The sequence below is a fragment of the Dermacentor silvarum genome, chromosome 1 (assembly GCF_013339745.2).
Source record: "Dermacentor silvarum isolate Dsil-2018 chromosome 1, BIME_Dsil_1.4, whole genome shotgun sequence".
Classification (NCBI taxonomy): domain Eukaryota; kingdom Metazoa; phylum Arthropoda; class Arachnida; order Ixodida; family Ixodidae; genus Dermacentor; species Dermacentor silvarum.
This window is the reverse complement of record NC_051154.1, coordinates 105,862,098-105,882,971: the sequence shown is the minus strand read 5'-3', so window position 1 is coordinate 105,882,971 and position 20,874 is coordinate 105,862,098. Positions and strand designations below refer to the sequence as shown.

Here is a 20,874-nt window from a genome sequence, read left to right as displayed (position 1 = left end):
AAGCATTTATTTCTTGAAGCGCCACCGCTTCAAACTCTTCGCGCCCAGTCGCGGAGTCAGCGCTGTCCGGCGCCGCGCCTCCGCACCGAAAGAGAACAGCGCGCAGTCACGCACCAGAAGGAGAGAAAGCGCGTGACTGCGCGCTGTTCTCTTTCGCGGCCGTCGGTGGGGCGGCGTTTATTCGTATCAACCGACGCAGGCTGAAAATCGATTCGTAACCAGCGTTCTCTAGCACGTTGCAAAGTAATGGGGCTCAGCCGGGACCACAGAAAAATTCGTATCATCCGGAAATTCGTATTAGCCGTGATCGTATCATCGAGCTTTTACTGTATAGGATGCCGCAGCGGTTGCTAGGCAACGGCTCAGCTCGTGGTGCGGCTACCGACCACAGCGAAATGGCGAGAATGCAGCCAATGTAGCTCTCGCTACAAAAAGTGCGGCCTGCCTCATGCATTGAAAACTGTGTGATCCACCACGGCGCCACCAGTTGGGGACTGTTGTCGGGGATCGGCAGAATAATTGCATCAGGACCGTGCTTGGAACACCCGTCGCATTTCATGCCCATCTGCTAGCGCCGAGCGGCCGATAATGCAACTACGGCTGTCACGTTCGCTGCCATTGCAGCCTGCCTGACATGACAGGCTGCTCCTTTTTATTTTTTAACCAGTGGCCGTGCTTAAAGCATGCAAGCTCCATTTTGTATTTTCAACCATAGGCTTACAGTTGGAAGTGTTTGAAACCATTAGTGCAATGTTTATTCAGTCTTTTGAAAAGTCAGACCCCTTTTCTGGGCCAGAATAATGTCGTGAATTGACCCCTAAATGGGTATTGAAAAATAATTGCAGCAACACATCAAAGTAGTAATGCATCCGTAATAAGCAACACATCCAATAATAAATGTATGTGTTGCTGTGAATTACTGATCACAAGCTAGTAATATACACAGTAGCCGCTGTACAAAGTACGTGCGAAAAAAATAAATGACAAAATGAGAGCTGTACATGACGATACGACTGTTCATGGTCATTGCAAAGAACTTCAAACTTTAGCTCTAGCTTGGACTGGCAGGTACAACTTGAATTCTGCAGGCAGCTCATCTTCAGAATAGAGCCGGTCTGCAAAGTACACCCGTCGGATACGGCAGTTTGCATGGATCTGAAAATGAAAATTCCACACTGTGTTACAGGTCTTCCCTTTACTACGCATGGCTAGTTGCAAGACACTCGGAGGTGAGCAGCCACACTGAGCAGTATGCTCAATGAACTTAGCACATAGCTCTTTACAATAAAAATTATAAGAAAGCTGCATGTTAAATAGGGAGCATTCAGAAAATGTGTTTTATTTAAAAATATTACAATGGCCCTGCAGGATTAATTTTCGAATTCTGTGCAATTCGACGGTAGATTGGAGAGCTGCAAACAATTTTTAAATTAATCTGAGTAGCGAGCGTCCCTTACATGTGCATACCTGCCAACCTGGGGAGCTCGAAATTCGGGAAGTTCGACGAAGGTGGGACATCAAATAAAACAAATGCTCTTTGTCTTTTTCTGGGCCACAGCCACATCAGAAACGGCTCTGAATGACTGCGAGTACAGTTATTAAACATCTCGGTGCTCGTGCTGTGATCAAAGACGGCCCATGCACGCGTGCATAGTTCAGGAACGTACTATGTCCCATGACAGTCGCCCTTTTTCACTCTTAATATGCTTCCCCGTACAACACAGATGTATAACGCCGAAGCTGACTTAATTAAACCGGTCAATATGAAATGCACTCCTCAATGCAGGTCTTGATGCACTGTTAAGCCTATACACTGACTACACCCAAAAGGTTTGGATTTAAATCTGACTTCGACTAGCTACCTGGTACAAAATGGCAATTACGATGCCTGCTGCACTGCATGACGCATTTTTTCTTCTCTGTTCTTGCTTTATGGATGGGACAAATTTTCAGGAGATTTCTTGCCATGTCCATAAAATTAGGAGGATTGGTCGTAATTCAGAAGTCTCCCGCATAAATTGGGAGATTTGGCAGGTATGCACGTATTGTGTTCAAGGTAGCTCTGCAGCCTACCCACCACCTTTTAATTGGTACTATAGTACTTCGTTTCATATATTGCAGGCAGTGCTGTAGAAGCTACTCTAGCCGTGCAGTCAGAAAGTCTCACTTCGTGCGCTTAGCACTGCAGTTTTATCTGTGATGCTTTCTGTGGAATAGCTACTTCCTAGATTTTAATTACAACTTGTGGATGTAAGGCTACATCAAATCGCGCCTAATTTGTGCCACGCGCCACCGCCGCTTCTGGTCGGCGAAAACGTGTATAAAGGGGCTTTAGCCCCTGCCACAGCAGCAACCAATGGAGAGATGCCTTTCAGCACGGCAGCCAATCGGAGGCCCGCTTTCATTGGAGGGCCCGTGTGACTACCTATCACAGACCCGCGCTTCTTTTGTGTTTGTGAGTTTGTTACAAGATGGCGACAATGGATGAATTGAGAAGCGGAACGGCGAAACTTTGTGCTTTCGAACTACAAGATGCAGGGGTGGGACTGTCCAAAGTCGTTTTGGCGCAATTTCTGGAGCAGGTCAAAATGCGTTTTGGAGCAGACAAAATAGTGTTTCAGAGCAGCTTGGAGCAGACTAAATTTTATTTTGGAGCAGGCCATTATGAATTTTGCTGGAATAATGGAATACGGCAGCGCACTTTTAAACCACGACGAAACACAGAACTAACAGGAAGCTCATAGTGGAAACGCACTTCGTAGCTATAGCATACTAGAATATGGAATAGTGGGTCAAGCAGCGTCTCGGCGCATGCTTTCCTGTAAAGCCGGAAACATCGGTTGCACAATGATCAAACTACATATTTCCACGTCTACACTCATGACGATAGCGGAAAATATTCCCAATTATGCGGTTCAATTGACGCTGTAACATAATTTCTGCCTCACCATATGTTACCGCAGACCAAGAGAGCCGCAATCAACCCTGGGCTGGTATAATTTAAAACTATGCCAATCTGTTTCTGCTGCTATAGCAATTGTATGGACACTCCAGGCGCATTTCTGGCGTCACTATGATGTTCCATACAAAGTCCAGGAGCGATAACATCATCGCCGCGCGCTATACACTGTATGTCCAAGTGAAAGCGTGAGGATGAGCTGACGATGGCGGCTCAATCTCACGCGCGCGAGTGAGGAAAGCAGGGACGAAGCGCGCGGTTTCCCATCGAGCTCAAAGCACCGGGGAGAGGAGTCGTTCTATTGCGGCGGCAGCTGCGTAAGGCGCGGCCGCGCGGGGCCCTATCTTGAAAGCGATCTGCGATAAGGACATAGCGCGAGTGCTGAAAGCTTCATGTGCGGTTTTTCGCCGCTTAGTTGACGTTGAACCGAGGCAGCACAAAGGTGAATGCGCTCGCTGCTGCAGCCAAGCTTGCTCACTCCAGCATTTTCCCAGCGAGTTTCTGCGGTAATCGAGTGAGATGTGTACATGTTTGCTTGTGCATGCATGACAGCATGCTTATTAATTTAGTGAGTGAACACATGTTTACAAGTTTATACGGCTGATAAAACTACTATTCTTGCTTCTTATAGGTGTTTACTAATGTGCTATCGCAATCGATGCTTTGCCTTTCGGGCGAAACTGCGACTTTTTATTTCAAAACCACCATTAGCCCTTCGTGAAGGGTCAAAATGGCTCACGCCTCGCCCATATAGGCATAAAAACCGATTGGAATAGTTTTACGGTATACTGGCCCTGTGGATAGAGACGACCGCCCGCTGAATCCGCTGTAGCCTGCGCCTCCCTATAATATCTAGTTCGCTCCCAGTGCCTGCAGCCAACTTTCCGTTGTTTTGCGCCTCAGCTAGGGAGCGCCGCGCCGCTCAGCCCAATAAACCGTATTCTAGTACACTCTAAATACAGTCGCCCTGGCCGTTCCGACAGCAGTGACAACAGCCGGGAGTGGGCGCGCGCGCACCGGCTGCTTGCTAGAAGCGCCGAAAAGTAGCGTTATAAGTGCGAAAATCACGAGAAACTGTGTGGGAGGCGCCGTCGCGTGGTCTGAGGAATGTGATCGGCTGCACTCTTTTTGGGAAAACAAATCCGCTTGCTGTTCGCGGCCACTGGCGGAGCACACATGCCGAAGCCGTTCTGGTGCAGCGTGGCACAATTTCGGTGCAATTTTCTGTGTTTGGAGCAGTTTGGCGCAGGGGTTTGGGAGAGTTTGGCGGCCTTGGGGACACAGACACCCGCCCGCTTCACCCGCTGCAGCGCGTGTCTCTGAAATATCTAGTTCGCTCACAGCACTCTCGGCCTACTTGTTGTTTTGCACCTCAGCTTGGGAGCACTGCGCCGCTCGGCCCACTAAACCGTATTCTAGTACACTCCAACACCATAGAGTTAGTATACTAACTCTAGAGGAAAAGATGGTCAAAAAAAGTGGGAACCGCATAGGTGCCGCCATGTTGCTACGGCTCATTCTTGTAGCATTAAATATATTCAACATATTATGCAAAAGCAAGCACTTACACGTAGCACCTAGGCACGGACAACGTTTGAAGTTCATTTCATACATTTTTCAGAGATTGGATTTTCTAAATGATCAGAAATATCATTTAGAAAATTTCGATGTAAAATTTAGGGTGTCTAAACGGTTGCGTTTGCAGTCGCCTTAACTAGATGGCGCTACCATAGTGACGGAGGCTCGGGAACGCGTTGATCGCGTGCCTCGTTTGAATCGCATTCGCCGTTGGCGCCTGCACTCCTGCATAGGGTAGCAACATGGCAGCGCCCTTGCAGTTCCCAATTTCAATACATGGGCGCTATGGGCAGCTTTTCCTCTAGAGTTGGTTAGAGTCCCTCTTTGCTAAACACAGCCGCCTTAGCCGTTCCGACAGCAGCGACAACAGCCAGCAGTGGCCGCGCGCCCACCTCCCACTTGCCAGAAGCGCTGAGAAGTCCAGTGTTATAAGCGTAAAAATTACAAGAAACTCTGCGGGAGGTGCCCCCATGCGGTGTGCGTAACGCGAATGACTGCACTCTTTTTCGGAGAACGAATCCGCTCGCTGTTCACGGCCACTGCCGAAGCCGTTCTGGCGCAGGAATTTGCATCTGTGTCAAAAATGCGCAATTGGCGCAGGAGTCCCACCCTTGAAGATGGCGGCGCTCGGTGGCGGGAAATACGATATGTCTCCGTGAACTGCGGTGATTTTGCGCGATTTAAAGCTGTTTTCTCGCCCTGCGCACTGACGAATACGCGTGGTTTCCAAAAATTGATTTTCGCGATCTGATCCCCGCGTCTCCCCCTTAGTTTAGCTAGTTTTAATTGTTTCAATGATACGAATTTCGGCTAATACGAATATTTTTCGTGACCCCGTGAGATTCGTATCATCGAGATTCCACTGTAAATAAGTCCATGTAATAAAAGCACACCTGCCAATTATCCCAAATTATTTGTAAAGCTTACGAAAAATAAATTCTGTTCATAAAAAAGATTCCCTCGTCAGTCTCCGAACTTTCCGTTTGAAGTTTTCTGACAGGGAAAGGATGCCAGAAGGGTACTTGCTTCGAGCAAGTCTCTGAAGCAGGCGATATCGACAACAGCAAATTTGCTGGTAAAGTCATTGTGATCTAAAAACATGTCGCTTGTCAGTCTGCTGTGCCTAAAAGTAAAACACTGTTAAAGAAGAGTGTATGTATCCCTCAAAAGCATGTGCATCTACCCCTGGGTTCGTACACCTTCTTGCAAACACTTGAATTTGGGAAAAAAAAGATTCATTGAAAATAGCTTGGGGGCAACTTTTGAACATTCAAAGTAACAAAATCTGCATAGAGGCTATGCCTTGGACATTACCGGGAAAATATCCTAGATATTTTCTTATGAGAATGTCTCTAAATGATTGCAATGAGGTGTGTCCACAGCCACCAATGGCAGGCCTGTTTAAATTGCCATTGCCAGATCAAGCAACTAGGCTGTGCCACTATTTTGTTTTGCTAGTTCACACAACCATCATGGCTTTAGAAATGACTGGCAGAAGGTAAGTTTCAGCTATTTGGCTTTTTAATGTTACATCTAATTACACGGTGCATAGCTGTATCTTTCTTTCACCTGTTATGCACTACTGGTCATGAATGCGAACAACCTTTTTCACTTCCTGCATTTGTGACTGAAAAATACTGCATGACAAATGAAAGCAAGTAATTTGACATAACATTGACTTCATAAGTTACAGTTGCAACATGTGAAGAATCGGTTATACAGAATATACCTCACATATTTGTACCTATTCACCAAAACGAGCATTGTGATGAGGTTCTACAACCGCAACTCTTTGTGCAGCTTCAAAGTGCACTGCCTGCATACTGGAAGCAAAATGTATATAAACAAAATGCGATTTTATTCAACATTAGCCCCATATGTTAAAAGTTCTAAGCCATGTTCCAGATCAGAAGCCAGTATGAGGTAGCAAATGGTTACTCTAAGACATACTCAAAGACACACACACGATGACACGGGCGACTTCCAACTAGGCCAAGAAGCAGTTTTCTTGGAGCAAGTCATTAACCAGGAATTTGTGCAGCATGCTGGAAAAGTGCCTTAAGTGAGGTCATGGTAAGCAGATGTATTAATAACTTCAAGGAAATAAAGTAGTCATTGGTCAATGATGACTTGGTAATGAGAATGAATTCGTTACTTCCTGTGGCTTTTCCTATTGCTTATTCCTGCAATATGCATATTAAAAAATGTTCTGGTTTCTGGCATTTCGCCAGCGAGGAAGACATCAAACAGTGCTTTCCAGTTAATGAACAGCGCAGTTCGAATTAAACCAGTGACTCTTTGAGTGCCGAACTCAATTAGTGTGAATAGCAATTGTGAATAATAATTATTTATGGTGTTTTACTTGCCAAAACCACGATCTGATTATGAGGCACGCCGTAGTGGGGGACTCTGGATTAATTTTGACCACCTGCGATTCTTTAACCCAATGCACCCAATGCACGATACACAGGCGTTTTTGCATTTTGCCCCCATCGAAATGTGGCTGCGGTGGCCGGGATTTGATCGATCTCATGCTTAGCAGCGTAAAGCCAAAGCCACTAAGCAACCACGCCCGGGAGGGAAATTATGAACCCACAACCCCTAAGTACTACATTAATAGAGCACCTCGTGATCTTTGCGGCACCACAGTACTCCTGGTAAATGCCACTGTCACCTCAGGAGCTTCTGCAGGCTCCCAGACATTGCTCAGAGGCTTCTCTGCAATCTGAACAAGCACAAAGCTAGCATGTAGGCGATAATTATGAGTTAATTCCCCTTAGAAACGGGGCAGTTGCATGTGCCTCCACATTCCAGCAGACTACTTAAAGTTAAGTAACTTTCATGTCATACAGTCAAACCCACTTGTGGTCCCGGTTATCATGTCCAAATTTCCATTATGCTTTACACTTCAAACCTGGTCACGGTAAAGAGGACACATGCGAAGTTCCGGAAGTGCGACCAAACTGTGCACGCGCACCACAAATGGATTTTGGAAGCCCTGAGGAAGGTCACTCGTTTTTTCCAGGCACGTCTCCAGAGGCATTACGGCACAAAGCGCTGGTGGTTACTACTACATTATTGGGAGGTCATGGTTTGTCCATGCTTTTACATTGATTGCAGATTGTTGAAAACGCCTCACGATGACAGTCTCGCACTGCAGATGCGAGATCTTTGCAGAATGGTGGCATGCTGCAGTAGTTTGCACCTCTTAACTCCCACCTCTTTTCCATTGATATTCACTGAAGGGTTGGCTTATGCACTTATCTTTATTCTTCTGAAAGATTGGGGGGGGGGGGGGGGTCAATAAGCATTCTAGGAATACAGCCTTTGTACCATGTGCAATCAACAACTCACCCACATTTAAATTCTGTTGCAAGAAAAGAGTGCTTACCTGCACTCGCAATGTTTCTACGTAACTCGTCCCATAGGCACGGCGTGTGAAGTCTGCCAGGTTGAATTGAATTTGGTTCCAGCCTTCATCCAAACGCATTGGCATAGTACAGATGAAGGGCTTTACCCTAGTTGTGCTTTGGAAGTTGCTCGCGCGGAAGCGCCGACGAACATTCTTGTCATCCAAAATCTGTATGGTAAAACACAGAGGTTCACTTCAACATCGCAGCCACAAGCCTAGTTATTTAATAAAGATGTATATTCTCTCTTGCAAAAGTTGTTCAATTCACTGACACTGACATTGCCACTTGGTAAAAGCGTAACAGGAATTTGCAAGTGCAGAGTATATTTCAAGGTCGGTCCACCGACCGAAACTGTTGGGTATATATTTTGGCCAGCACCAGGCCTTGAAGATAATGTGAACCTTAATTTTACACACTTTGGCAAGGAAAACAGTACAGCAAGTTGATGAATAAGAACAACGGTCAACAGCGTGGTGGACAGAACATCCTTGCTCCTAGTGTGTGTCCACCACCATGCACCCTGTCTACTACACTCAAACACCCCATCTAAGAAAAAAAAAAAAAAAATCGACCTCAAAATTATGAGGGCGGTTGATCATGTGGTATTGAGTGAGCACTGTGTAATGACCATGTTTACAAAAGTTGGGCAAACCTCACATTGGTCATGCCTTCCTCTGTTGCATGTTATTTGACACAGCATAACCTTGGTCCTCTTCTGTCACTTCTCTCGAAATGCACAGAACCCATCCCACCATAGAGTTTCATACAATAATTACTAGAGGAAACCCTGGCACTAGTGTCTATGGGAACTGCTAGTGGGGCGGTTCAGCCAGCATGGGAATGATGTGCAGTACATAGATTTGGCTAAACTTCTTCCTTCTGGCTTCAAACGGCTTCACTACTTTGTAAACTTATCACTTTAAAAAAATATACTGTTTAACAAATCATTAAATAAACATTAAAAGTATCCAATGGCAGGATTTGAACACAACCTCCTGAACAGAAGCCCGATAGTGAAACCATTACATCACGGACACTTGCATCGACAAGTGGTATAGAATGCCCTTATAAATTTCTTACGGGCAAGCCAGCGTGTTCAGATGCTTGGCGCGTTATGATTTGGCCACCTGGACAGGCTGAACCGCTGCAATTAGTAGTGATTACTCTGAAATCTAGGACAATGAAGGCAGGTAAAACATAATAAAGCCACAAGAATGTCTGAATCTACAAGCATGAAGATCAGACAAATCCATGTACTTCCCATCATTCCCATGGTGGCTGAACGATTGCAGTGTCAGAGTTCCCTCAAGTAATTATTGCAGGAAACTCTATGCATCCCACATTCTCTCGCCTATTATCCCATTGTTTAGCTTTCAGTGACACAATCATGGTGTGGCTTGCGACTACTGCACCGGGCTGATTAATGTGATTTGTGGAGTCCTGCCCAGAGCTGTGTTACGAGTTTTCAATGTTTGTATTTCTAGGACCTTTCTAGACCCTCTCACTCTCTTGCTGAGTAGCATGTAGGCAAATGCTGTTTATTAACTTTTAAATAAAGAGTTCTCTTGTGATCTGTTATGTGTTTGAGGCCTCATACTACAAACAAGGAGGTGGCAGCTATTCAATAAAGCAATAAATCTTGTGTAATTACTCCTTAAAGGAACCATAGATGCAACCTAGCTAGTTTCAGGAGCCTTTTCTGTGTCAAGATGGCTAAAATTACTACACTGATAACAGTTAGCAGGCAGCCCGCAGCTTCCTGCCGTTCCAAGTTTGCTGCTGCTTGTGTGCTGCATCTAAAACGATAAATCATCCTAAATGAAGTGTGTTTGTATCCCACAAAAAGCATTTTCTCAGGCCAAACACAAAATTAAAAAAAAAAAAATAAAGCGTGCAATCCTCCTCACCCTTGTCATGTCCGGGGAATTTTTATGAATTTTAAAGGTTCACAGGTTGGTAGGTATGGTTCTTGCGCTTTTGGGTGGATAGAAAATAAACACCCAAAGTTTTGCAGCATTCACTACAATTTGGGCTTTATTTCGGTATAAACAATGTGCGACAAAAACTTTTGTATGAAGAGAAATATAAGAAGTTCACCACCCACGACTCGAACTGGCGCATCCCGCTCGCAGAACCTCATGTCCTAAGTAGAAAAAGAAAGCAAGGCTTTCTTCACAGGCGAGATAAGTTAGGTGTTTCAGCAAGGACTTCAGTATTTCCTATATACAGTGCAGTACCCCCAGACAAAGAACATATGTCTTCAGTTGCACATTTTTTTTGCCAGTGTAAGAAATTGTGAGAATCACTTGGCTAATTGGCAAACCAAATCCTGCAAATTGATTTTGTAATTTGTTACATCAGGGTACACGCAGCAATGTAAGAGCTGAAGCAGGTCAGTGCAACATTATGTCTACTTTGTAGGAAATGACTGCCACTAATTTCATGAAATTTGTCTGTCTGCCATGAAATATATTGGTGTTCCACAAGAATTTCTCATAGTGTATCAGTAATTACATATAAGAATGCCAACACACTTCAGAGTATGTGGACAGGTAACTTCAAACTATTGCTAGTCATGGGGCCTACTACGTGGCCACATCTTGAGTACTAACTGGCTTCATTTCTGTAATTGCAATTGTTCTCTACAATAATTATTGAAATTGGTAGTCAACTGTTAATTAGCATGGGTGCTCGAATAGTGAAATTGCCAAACCTAATCAGACACTGAGATAAAGTACCTTCGAATATCAAATTGTATATCAAATTCTTCTCATTTTACACAAAATGAAATATAAAGTTTGTGCAATGTTTCCCATTTGGCAAAAAATGCTGATTTACATTATTTTATACATGCATAAATTGCCTTTACAATTGGACGTCCAGTCAACTGAGGATCTTCCAAATGATAAAACAGCTGTTTTTAGCTTTTAGCACACTGTGGAAAAAACAAGGGAAAAGCATGTTACCAGATGCACATGGAGCACTGTGTTTGTTAAACGAGTTAAATGTACAGTACCACATGTTTTAAGGGAATGCGAACATGGTGAGACTGCTCAAATTATAAAATGCTTTGCTTGAATTGATATAACATCTGTATGGCAGCTAAAAGAATGGCATTATCAAATCCAGAAAATTATTCAGCAGAAATTATCTGTCGGGAACTGGTGCCGCAGTGCAACAACCATCGCTCTCCTGCACCAGATTCGGAACAGTTACCACCAGTCTTTCTCCCCAGAGACTTCAATAAGTGTTGTTATGCCTTATATTTAAACGCGCAAATATTCAATTATGAAAAATGAATCCTCAAGTCAACTACACATCGAATAGCAATGACAATTAAATTCATATATTTGCACACCATAATTGATTTGGCTTATCAGCGATTACACACTTTGTGATGCACCACTAGAATAATTTCAATTGGGGGGGGTTCATCTCAAATGCACTGTTTTTAAAAAGATCATATGACATAGTATAAATAAATGCTGCATTAAAACTAGTTTGAATGTTAGTGGTCTGCATTTAGTGAAATAATTGCAGTTGCCATTTCCAATACATGAATTTGATGTTCTGTAGTTATCGGGTCGTTTGGATTGTAGCAATGCCAAATGCCACGACTCTTTTGAGCAAACACTCGATCTATTTATAAGGACTGAACGTTTTTTTACTCTCGAACTGACCAAAGGTCAACTTCACATGGCCAACGCTGCCGTGAACGGTAGCAAAGTTTCCTTTGATCAAGGACAGAAAGTTGGCTGGGCAGACAGTTTGCTCATTCCAATTCAATTAACTTTGACATGCTTGCTGAGCTTTCGATTTTACCCTCCGAAAGTCACCATTTTAACAGAAGTACAAATTATATCACTGTCTTAGGGCCTGAGCATGAACACGGGGCACGCAAGCGTTATGTGTTGTCCGCCTTCATTGCTTGGCGCTGACCCGTGCTCCTTCAAGGGCTGCAGAAGATAGCGCCAAGCTTTCTTTTTCTCATAACGAACCATTTGGTAGTTCATTGTTTGTCCTGTGCTATGCGCGCAAGGTCTAAATCTCGAAGTGGTGGCACGAAACAGCATCTATTTTAGCTGCTTACCTGAACTTCAAATGTAAAATACTTCTTCATATTCTTCACGATCATGATGAGAAAAGGAAGTCTAATGCCCAACGTTTTCCGAGGGTCAGCGGGACACGTGATGAAAGTTGTGCTAGAGTACAGGAAAAGAATTGCAACAAAAATAGTTAAATAAAGTTCTTACTTTAATACTACAGTTTAAGAATAAGGCAGATGACAAACGCGTTGAACGTCTCACCTGACGTTCGTGCCCAGTATTTCGAGCACGAAGGACTGGATATCGTTGTCCGTGATCCTTTTGATGTGTCCATTTCTAACCTGTGAATGGTGAAGACTTTTTTTTTTTAAGCAACAATAACACTGCCAAAACCTCGACGAGATTACTTTTCAAAACAGCGCATCATTAACGCGTGCGACTCGTGCCTTACCTTCTTATCCCAGATTTGAAGTGGTTTGCTGCCGATGCTGTAGAGTATTGATAAAAACCCGCTCTGAAAAGTATTTTTAAACATTTTGAAAGCCTAAGCAATATGAATTCGAGCGGGATATAAGGAGCAGGAAGCAAGCACAACGCATTAAGCACAGTTCGGATAAGAAATGAGCATGGTAACGGGCATGTTTGTTGTGCGGCGCGAAGATAGCCGTAGCGGCCGTAGCAACCATGGGTCGATGGATGACAGTGTTGTGTGTTGCCAACATAAATTTGGCTAATCACAAAACGTAAAACGACATCTAAAACATGGCGGTCATGACGTATTTTTGGCCGTTTGGCGCATGCAGTACAGCATACATGCAGTCCGCAAAAGCGTGGTCTTCGAGATCTGCTTCTGTTACTCAGAGGAAGCCGAGGGCCAGAACAGCTTTGCACTTGCGTACTTAGGGTAGTAAAACAGAGTAGAAAATCACATGCAAGCATTTTATTTTCATCAAGCAGTGCACCCAAGTGTACAGCAGGCTTCCTGCTGAACGCACTGCGATCTCACCGCTCGTCTTCGAAACTCTCGTTTTTTTTTTCCTGTTTTTTTTTTCCTAACAAATAAAATAAATAAATAGTGCCCATTGTGGCCGTATTGTCGATTGCGCTGTCATGTGACGCGTACGACTGCGCCGATATTTTTCGCTCCAGTCGCAGCATGTGAAATAGGCTTGAGTCTTGTTAATATTTAAATGTAACGAATAATTTCGGTTACATCGGTGTTACCATTTACATAAAACGAACTATTTCCGAATTTTTCACTGCCTGCAGGTTACGCGTATGTTGTGTCGCATATATGTTCACTTGATTTACACTTTCCCCAGGTCTAAATACCTGCTCGGTATTTATTGTTGCGCCTAAACAATCGCGGACAGAGAGAGCGCCGATCGAGCTCTTCGAAATGTGCCGGCCAAAAAAACATGTGATCCACGTAAATAGCTGATACACTCATGACGACGTCAGATCGTCTTCAGCCATTTGAAAGCTTGGAAGTGTTATAAAACGAATACGCAGGCGAGAAAGACGATTTATTAGGTAAGGGCGGGTAGTGCCGGTATCTCTAGGGATGTTGATGCAGGGACGAAGTCCCTGGTGGATAGATTCATGTTGTTCATCCCCAGCGCTCTTGCCAGAAAGCACCTAGACGCTGACAGCGGGAATGGCGCATGCGCCATAGGCTAGCAATGGTGAACCTCCAACCCTCTCGTTATTATTGTTTCTTTACTTTTTTTGTTCTCTCCATTGCGTTTTGCGCACACATAATTTTGCTTTTGCTTCTTTTGCTTGGTACATCTCATAGTTCGTCTCGGCCAATAGGAAGACAGATTTTTGGTCACGTGACTAACGTCACCGCCATTGAGCAGAATCGTGCTCTAGGCCGGACAGCGGTGATCCCTGTGAGGTTCCCCGGAGTTTAGCTTTGGTTGCGTCCAATGTTTTGCTGAGCCCACTTCGCGAAGTTCTAAGTGCAGTGCTTCAACGGCAAGTAACATTTCTTTCAGCGAGCACGATGTTCGGTCGCCGAAGCTCCGTGACGGACAGTGGACACCGAGCGTCCATGCAGCAAGTCGTGGAACCAACGCCGCCATTGGCCAAACGACGCTTCGTGCACGGAGGATTGCAGTAGCATTTTCCTACACCCAGTGTTCGTGCCGCTGTGTGCTGTTCGTCAACGATGGAAGTCGAGACGCATGTTGATAAAGACTGCAGCGCGCTTGGCAGCCTATTTCAGTATATCGTCAATGACCTGAAGGTGAGCGAATATGCCCAAACATAAAAACGATGCATGCCAGCGCATCCAGTCAACGCTGCAGCACTACTAAGTAGTTGCAATGTTTAATAATGGTTGTTAATACTTCATGTAGGATGGGAGTGATACTTTGCACCTAACGACTGCACGTAGTGCCCTTGTATATCTGTAAACGACGAATGTCTGTGCAGTAATTTATTGCAGAAAACGTCGTTGCTTCGGTGGCGGTTATCTCCGTGCGTCCAAATGTTTTGGATGTGCGGGCCGGTACATCGCCGGTGCAGTTTGCACCACATATCAGAAATCGATTTGGTACTATGCATGTATTGTATTTTATTACATTATAACCGGGACACTCGGAACAAACGATCGCAAATGTTTTGTCAGCGTTGGTCGCGTAGAATCATCACCGTTTCTGATCGGAAGCTTACTAATCTACCTAGTATGTGCCCTTTTTGGACAAGGGGCTTGCAAACTTTATTGGTTATTTTTTGTTTTGTTGGATAACCCAGGATCGGTTCCGTTGCTACTATGCGACTTTAGTTTGGTCATTGTCCAAATACAATAACGATGAGCCTTCATGTGTGTGTTATGTTACTTTCGTTGTACGTACGTTGCGATTGGAAATGCAGTTTGTTTACAGTGGCTAGTTTAATGATCCGTTTTTATGTTACGTGATACAGCAATACCTTGTTTTCGATGCCTTGTGTTGTGTATGCACGTAGTCGCACCGACTTCGGGAATTTTGGTTCCGCTTTGGTGAATAATAGCTGGCGACGATAGAACTGTTATGTTGGTCATAAGCAGCGTCTTTTTATACACGTGCAAGGGAAGTGAAGTAATGCGAAGTTGGCGTTCATCATCGTCTGTGTCATCGCAGTCTTCATGAATTGAAAAGTGTGTGCTTGTGCGAGCTCTGTTCTTTGTGGACAACTTAAGCTTTGGGATCACAGAAGTTAATACGTGTACTACGTACGTTAAGTTCTGTGATCTCAAGTGCCTTTTGTTATGGTGGAGAAGTTAGTGCGTGCAGTGAGAATGTGTGGCGTAGATCGCGCTTATGTATGCCTTCTCAAGATGTGTGCCATAGACCGCAGTTTCATATTTTCAGTTAAGCCGTATAAGCGGGCACATGGGGGCGTAGGTCTGGCAAGGCTACCTGAGGTCTGTTCTCGTTTACGTAATTTGTCGCGGTCTGAATGAGATTAGGCCACCACTCCAGTAGGTGCCGAAGATGCCGCCGTCCGGTTAAGTGCGGACTACGGTGGTAGCTCTAGACGGTCATCCATGCGTGAAAAACACTGTCGATCAAAACTGTGAATATGGCAACCGTAAACAATGGCGAAATTGTGGTTCTACATCTGTGCCCAGAGTGGTGATGCGAAGTACGTATACTCGCCGATGTCTTCTTGATCGTGTGGCCGAAAGGTTTACAGTCATATTAGCATTTTAGAACCCACTCGTTGTGTGAACATCTGTTTGAAAACACGTTTGAAAACCCACGCAAGACAGTTTGCTGTTGGGCCGGGTAGTTGATACAACGTAAGGCAGCGCTGTGTCACTATCTTGCTCCGTGTTTTGCGCTGTTTTCCGGTCCGAATGCCGTAAGCTCGTTTATCTGATTAGACTGTAGCCGGGAATCGAACCCGCGGCCTTGTAATCAGCACCAGCAGAACGCCGTAGCCGCTGAGCCACCATAGCGGGTAATTTACGTGCATCTATGATGGCGAATTAGGATGAATTATTGCACATTTATTCTAAGAAGGGATGTCTGGCGTTAGGGTATTGAAATTCAGCTTTGCTTCTGGATTTAGAAGAGTCGAGTGCTCTATATTCGCACGAAAACTGCAAGCAGGGGACAAAAAATAATAATAAAATTATATATATATATATATATATATATATATATATATATATCCAATTGAGAGTTTACGCAGAACCCAGAGAAAATATTCTGAAAGAAATGCTCCCACGTTTAACAACAACGAAAATAGTAATATTTTACTGGGGCCTTCATCGGAGTGAATGCCGGACCACCAGCCGAAACGTCAGGAAGTTTTTGATTAATGCGTGTACTGCTTGTTGCGGTCGCCGCGGTTGGCCTTTGCCCAAAGTTGTCGGTGCATCTCACACGCGCAAGCACGCGTTGCATGCACTCGTGCCACCGTGGGCAAGACTTGCTCGCGCAGCGTTATCGTTCCGAGTAGGTTGATGTGTGCCCCTAGTCGGCACCCTGCGCGATGGGTTGCGCTGCTATAGGCAACATAAAAGTGTTTTTCCGAGTGTGAAAGACGCCTGCGATTACACGCAGAATTGCCGCGCTACTGGCCGCTCGAGGCAGTTAGCGTGTATTCGCGGGCGTGTTTCGCACTCGGAAAAATACTTTTATGTAGCACGTACCGAGCAGCAGAAAGCTGTATCGGGAGTTTTTCATGTTGCTCTACAATTTTCTCATTGACACTTCGATATCTAGGACTACTTCTCGAGTTAGATAATTAATTACAATTACATAATGAAATCTCAGCAATGAAAATTTACTGGCGGCTACTCCACTGTACTGGAAACAATGCGCACTATGTCTGCTTCGCGTAACGCCGTTCCTCTTTTTTAAAATCGTGCTGCGTGATAGCTGGTACACCCTACATATATTTTGTCGGCTTCGCACAGTGACGGGATGCGCATTGCAAAAGAGCAAAATCGCACGTGGCAATCTCTTAAGGCCAGAAACCTGATATGTATCCGTTTTTGCATTGAGGCAATAACATTATTTCCGTTTAAGAAGGCACGGAGAGCGAGCAAACGGCTACGCCGATAAGCACTCCGAACCGCGACGCGTCCGGCAGCTTTCGCGGTCGCCGCACCGAGCGCGGCCACATGTTTCGATGTGACGCCCTCGCAGCGGTTAGCAGCGGATGCACTTGTCACGAGTATGAAATGTTTGGACGGGACTTTGCTTTAATAACCCGTCATGTGTCTGGCTCTTTACCGTGACGAGTGGGCCCCCTGCATCTGCACGGCGGGCCGGTATGCGGTCAAAATGGGTCGCGGCGGACCATTTCGGGAGCCCATTGGGAACCGGAATGGGCTGCTGCGAAAACCGGCGCGCCAGTCATTGTGCTGCCGGCGGGACTCCTCCAATGGAGAGCAGACTCCGCGGTTGCTGCTTCTTCCGGCCAGCGATCAGTGTGTGTCCGTGGTCTCACTGCGTCATGACCTTCTCGCGAGGCGACCCTGTTGTCGCACTGTTGTGCTCGTCTGTGGCCGTCCGCAATGCGGCGGAAGCTGACGCAGATTTTTCACGTGGATCGAACTGGCGGATGGAGGGAAAAAAAATAATAAAGAAGCTGCAGCAGGTTCTTAAGTATCCACGCGGAGCGTTTAGTGGCCCTAAATGACAAATGGCACTGGAGATGCACCCTGCGACGACAACTCAAGAGATTTTACACGTCGTTTCGACCTTGGGAGTTAACGGTCAGAAAGCGACAGACCTACGGGCCACTGAAGCTCCCGAGCGTTGCCTATGCTCGTGGCGCATACTCATCATAATCATTCAAGCTGAGTTGTTGCCTATTAATTTCTGAGCTTCATTCAGTGCTCAGAGACCGTGTCCTACATATCTGGCTATACTTACTTAAAAAAATAAATAAAAAATTTTCGGAGTCATTGCCTTTCCTTTTAATTTTTTTCCTTTTATACGTAAGAACTGTTGTGCGAAAATTTAGTAGATCATTTGCTACCAAAGGTATATTGGTCTAGTTGGCGATATATTGTAAGTCTACAGCGCACAGGGACAGCGCAAGCGTCCACGGCTGCTTCTTCCTGTCCGTGTGGGCTGTATACTTACCGTTTGCTATTTTTCGTGATCCCTGGCGTAGTAGTTCTAATGTCGTAGTAGTTGCTAATGGTTTGCAAATTGACTGGTCTATTAGAATCCGTACTTCCTGTAGTGCGCATTGGGTATAATCAGCGTAGAACAATATTAGCGAACGAAGATGCGGCGGATTGAGAGGCAGCAATTCGCACTGGGATACCGACGCATTAGCGAGAGCAGCTAAACGGGTCCAACTTTAGTTACGCAAGGGATACAGAACGGCGCATACGGCATGTGTGTATGGCCTGCTTAAAAGCAATCTCCAACGGAAGAAACAAAGCAAGAAAATGTTCTGAAAATCTGGCACGTGGCCGGATTTTCTCAAGGTCGCAGGAGCAATCGGTGGTAGTTACTTCGCGGCAAAACTGGTACGCCTACTTTGGCGTTTAAGATTCGTTGGGCGTATACCCTGCATTTATAATGACTACACTGCCAAGCTACATATTCATCGTTTCCTTCACGACGCTATTTCCATTGCTTGCTTTGCCGCTGTACACGCAAGTTTGATGCTTTACTTTTTGGCGGACGGATGTAATTACTATACCTGCACTGCATCCGCTGTTTTTGTGCTGGTTATTTCACGTTTGTTTCTCGGTGTCAATATGAGGCAAACTTTTGCCTGATTCGTAGCAAAAGATGAGACCCAGTATATGACTGAACCTTGTCTGCACGGGGTCTGTCTGTATGCGCAAGGCGCATTCACACGAGCGCGCAGTTGCGTGCTCTGCCTAGAGGTTATGGAAGTAATGGTCGGAGGGCGCGGGGGGAGGGGGGGGGGGGGGGGGTTGCAGTCCGCATCCGCCTTTGTGGGGATCATCTGTGGCTGGTTTTACTTCCCGTTCTTGCAATCATTTGCAGGCGCGAGGTCACCATGAGTGGAAAAGAAGGCTTTCGTAATCTACAGCTGGCGTCGCCTTTTGCCGGGACAGCCGTATGCGCCAAATGGTTGCGAACCGTGTTGCTAACGGCAGTCAACGGGTGATTGCTGAGAAATCACCCCTCAGTTGCCATAGCAACATCGCATTGCAATGCTTGTTGCGAACTCGCCATCGTGACAAACGTTTCATCAGCCTTTCGCCAGAAAGGAGAGAGACAGACAGCGTTTGTCTCTGTCTTCCTGCATTCCGCTTTAAGATGGCCAAAAAATGGTTAAAATGGCTAAACCCAATATTCGTTAGCTGTTTCATGCTGCGCGAGGCAGATTGATTTCCACTCCGCAAAGCACCCATATTAACGGCGTATCTTTATAGAGACACCAAAGAGAAAATTAAGATGCGCTGTATTAGTAAATGACCCTTCTGCAATACCAAGAAAAGCCACTCTTGCCGTGAGAAGCAGCTTGATAAGCCAGAAAAGACGCGGAAACTAAAGACAGGTGGCGACGCCGCCTTGGAAGTTAAGTCACAGATTTTGACGGCGTATTTCCTGGCAGAATTAGCGTTTCATCAGTAAAGATGGACTACATTGCGTTTTGAAAGAGCGAAATGCTCAACTTAGCAAGGTTCAAGTACTTTTAATGAGCTGAAACGGCCCAAATACGAGACAACACATTGAAATCCGTGGCGTCACACTGACGTACTGTCACTGAGGTTTCGGCGCGAAACTGAAAAAATTTAACTTTCTCTCTTCTAAGAGTCAGCTTATTGCCGCGAAATGGACAAATATATAGTGTTCTTAAAGAATACTTCATCGGTCCAAAATAATTTAGTGTTCCCCTTTAGTGTCTCTTTAATGTCTATTTCAACTCGTCACCACCTTCGATAGGCTAATTAGCAGCGCTTTTACGTAGCAATGGGGGTCTGCAGACGATTGTTACAAGTGGTGGGATTATACTTGCATTGCATGTAACAATATTTTTACTTAATTTATATCAAGGAAGAACCAGTTTTCTTGAAGGCAGTGTAATGGGTATAATAGTGTTTTTTTTTTTGGCAGTGTATTATGGGGCGTTTGACATCAATTAATGTGCTAGACTAGCTTGCCAATTATTAATCAATATTCACAATTAACGTTGTAGGAATCCTGAGACTGGTACCAGTTTTTAGGTGTTCCTGCCCAGAATCTTTCGCTAGATAGTAAATATACATTGGTGTTACAGTTTAGTCCCGCCAAGTTGATCGCCAATAAATATCTCCGCAAGTTCTGGAGTCTATATCTCGAAACTGGCTATTATTTTATCGGAATTTCTACAAAAGTGAACAAGTCTTGAGCACTAGCCTGTTGCGATGCTTTAATTATTTACGTTACGACACGTGTTGTAACTTAATGAAGTAAATATTTAATGAGTTAGCCTTGGTTATTTAGTTGGCCAGTAATTATCTCGAATTTACTCACGTCCGCCGCCGCTAATAATCCGTTGCAACTTGTTGAAAAACAAGACATTTATCCCCGCTCCACTGTCCTAAAAAAAAAAAAAAGTTATATTTTCTTGAAGCACGTGATATGCATTATACAATACGTGCGCTTCACGGGGCTGACGGTGCCTGGTGTACCGTTCCACGCACCGCAGCAAGATAGCTGAAGGCACGCCACGTACCGACAGTCACCAAGCGAAGTGTACGTCGTGCATGCGAATAAGGACCTCGCTTCTTATGATGTCCGTTGGGGAATTGATTCCTGCAATGATGTAATTACGCTTATCGCCAGGTCGTTCTTCTTTATTATTTTTTAGTAGCAGTGTGGGAATTGTGGCATGAGATCAACGCGAAAACGAAAGAATGATGACTGCCTGAATATGGAAACAATGCAGCTGGCGCGCT

General features: G+C 45.0%; 2 protein-coding genes across 4 annotated transcripts in view; one reads left to right on the top strand and one right to left on the bottom strand.

Annotated features, from left to right (window-relative positions):
* Positions 1-732: 732 nt before the first annotated feature.
* LOC119434278 (cilia- and flagella-associated protein 20) lies at positions 733-12,950 on the bottom strand. Of its 2 annotated transcripts, none has more exons than XM_049671814.1 (5): positions 12,448-12,950; positions 12,258-12,353; positions 12,041-12,152; positions 7,929-8,117; positions 733-1,155 (listed from the first exon to the last, which is right to left on the bottom strand). In XM_049671814.1, exons 1-5 carry the CDS (start codon positions 12,933-12,935, stop codon positions 1,039-1,041), a joined length of 1,002 nt encoding a protein of 333 aa, XP_049527771.1. In that variant the 5' UTR covers positions 12,936-12,950; the 3' UTR covers positions 733-1,038. The 2 variants fall into 2 exon arrangements, with proteins under 2 accessions (XP_049527771.1, XP_037557425.1); XM_037701497.2 differs by having other exon boundaries at positions 12,258-12,337; positions 12,448-12,666.
* An 887-nt stretch (positions 12,951-13,837) lies between these two features.
* LOC119434215 (protein MTSS 1) overlaps positions 13,838-20,874 on the top strand; it is a 92,887-nt gene continuing 85,850 nt past the window's right edge. Inside the window, exon 1 of one of the 2 annotated variants that reach the window (XM_037701493.2) lies at positions 13,838-14,247. In XM_037701493.2, coding sequence (XP_037557421.1) covers positions 14,170-14,247 — 78 coding nt within the window. In that variant the 5' untranslated portion in view covers positions 13,838-14,169. The remainder of the gene's footprint in view (positions 14,248-20,874) is intronic. The other variant, XM_037701492.2, reaches the window with a different exon arrangement.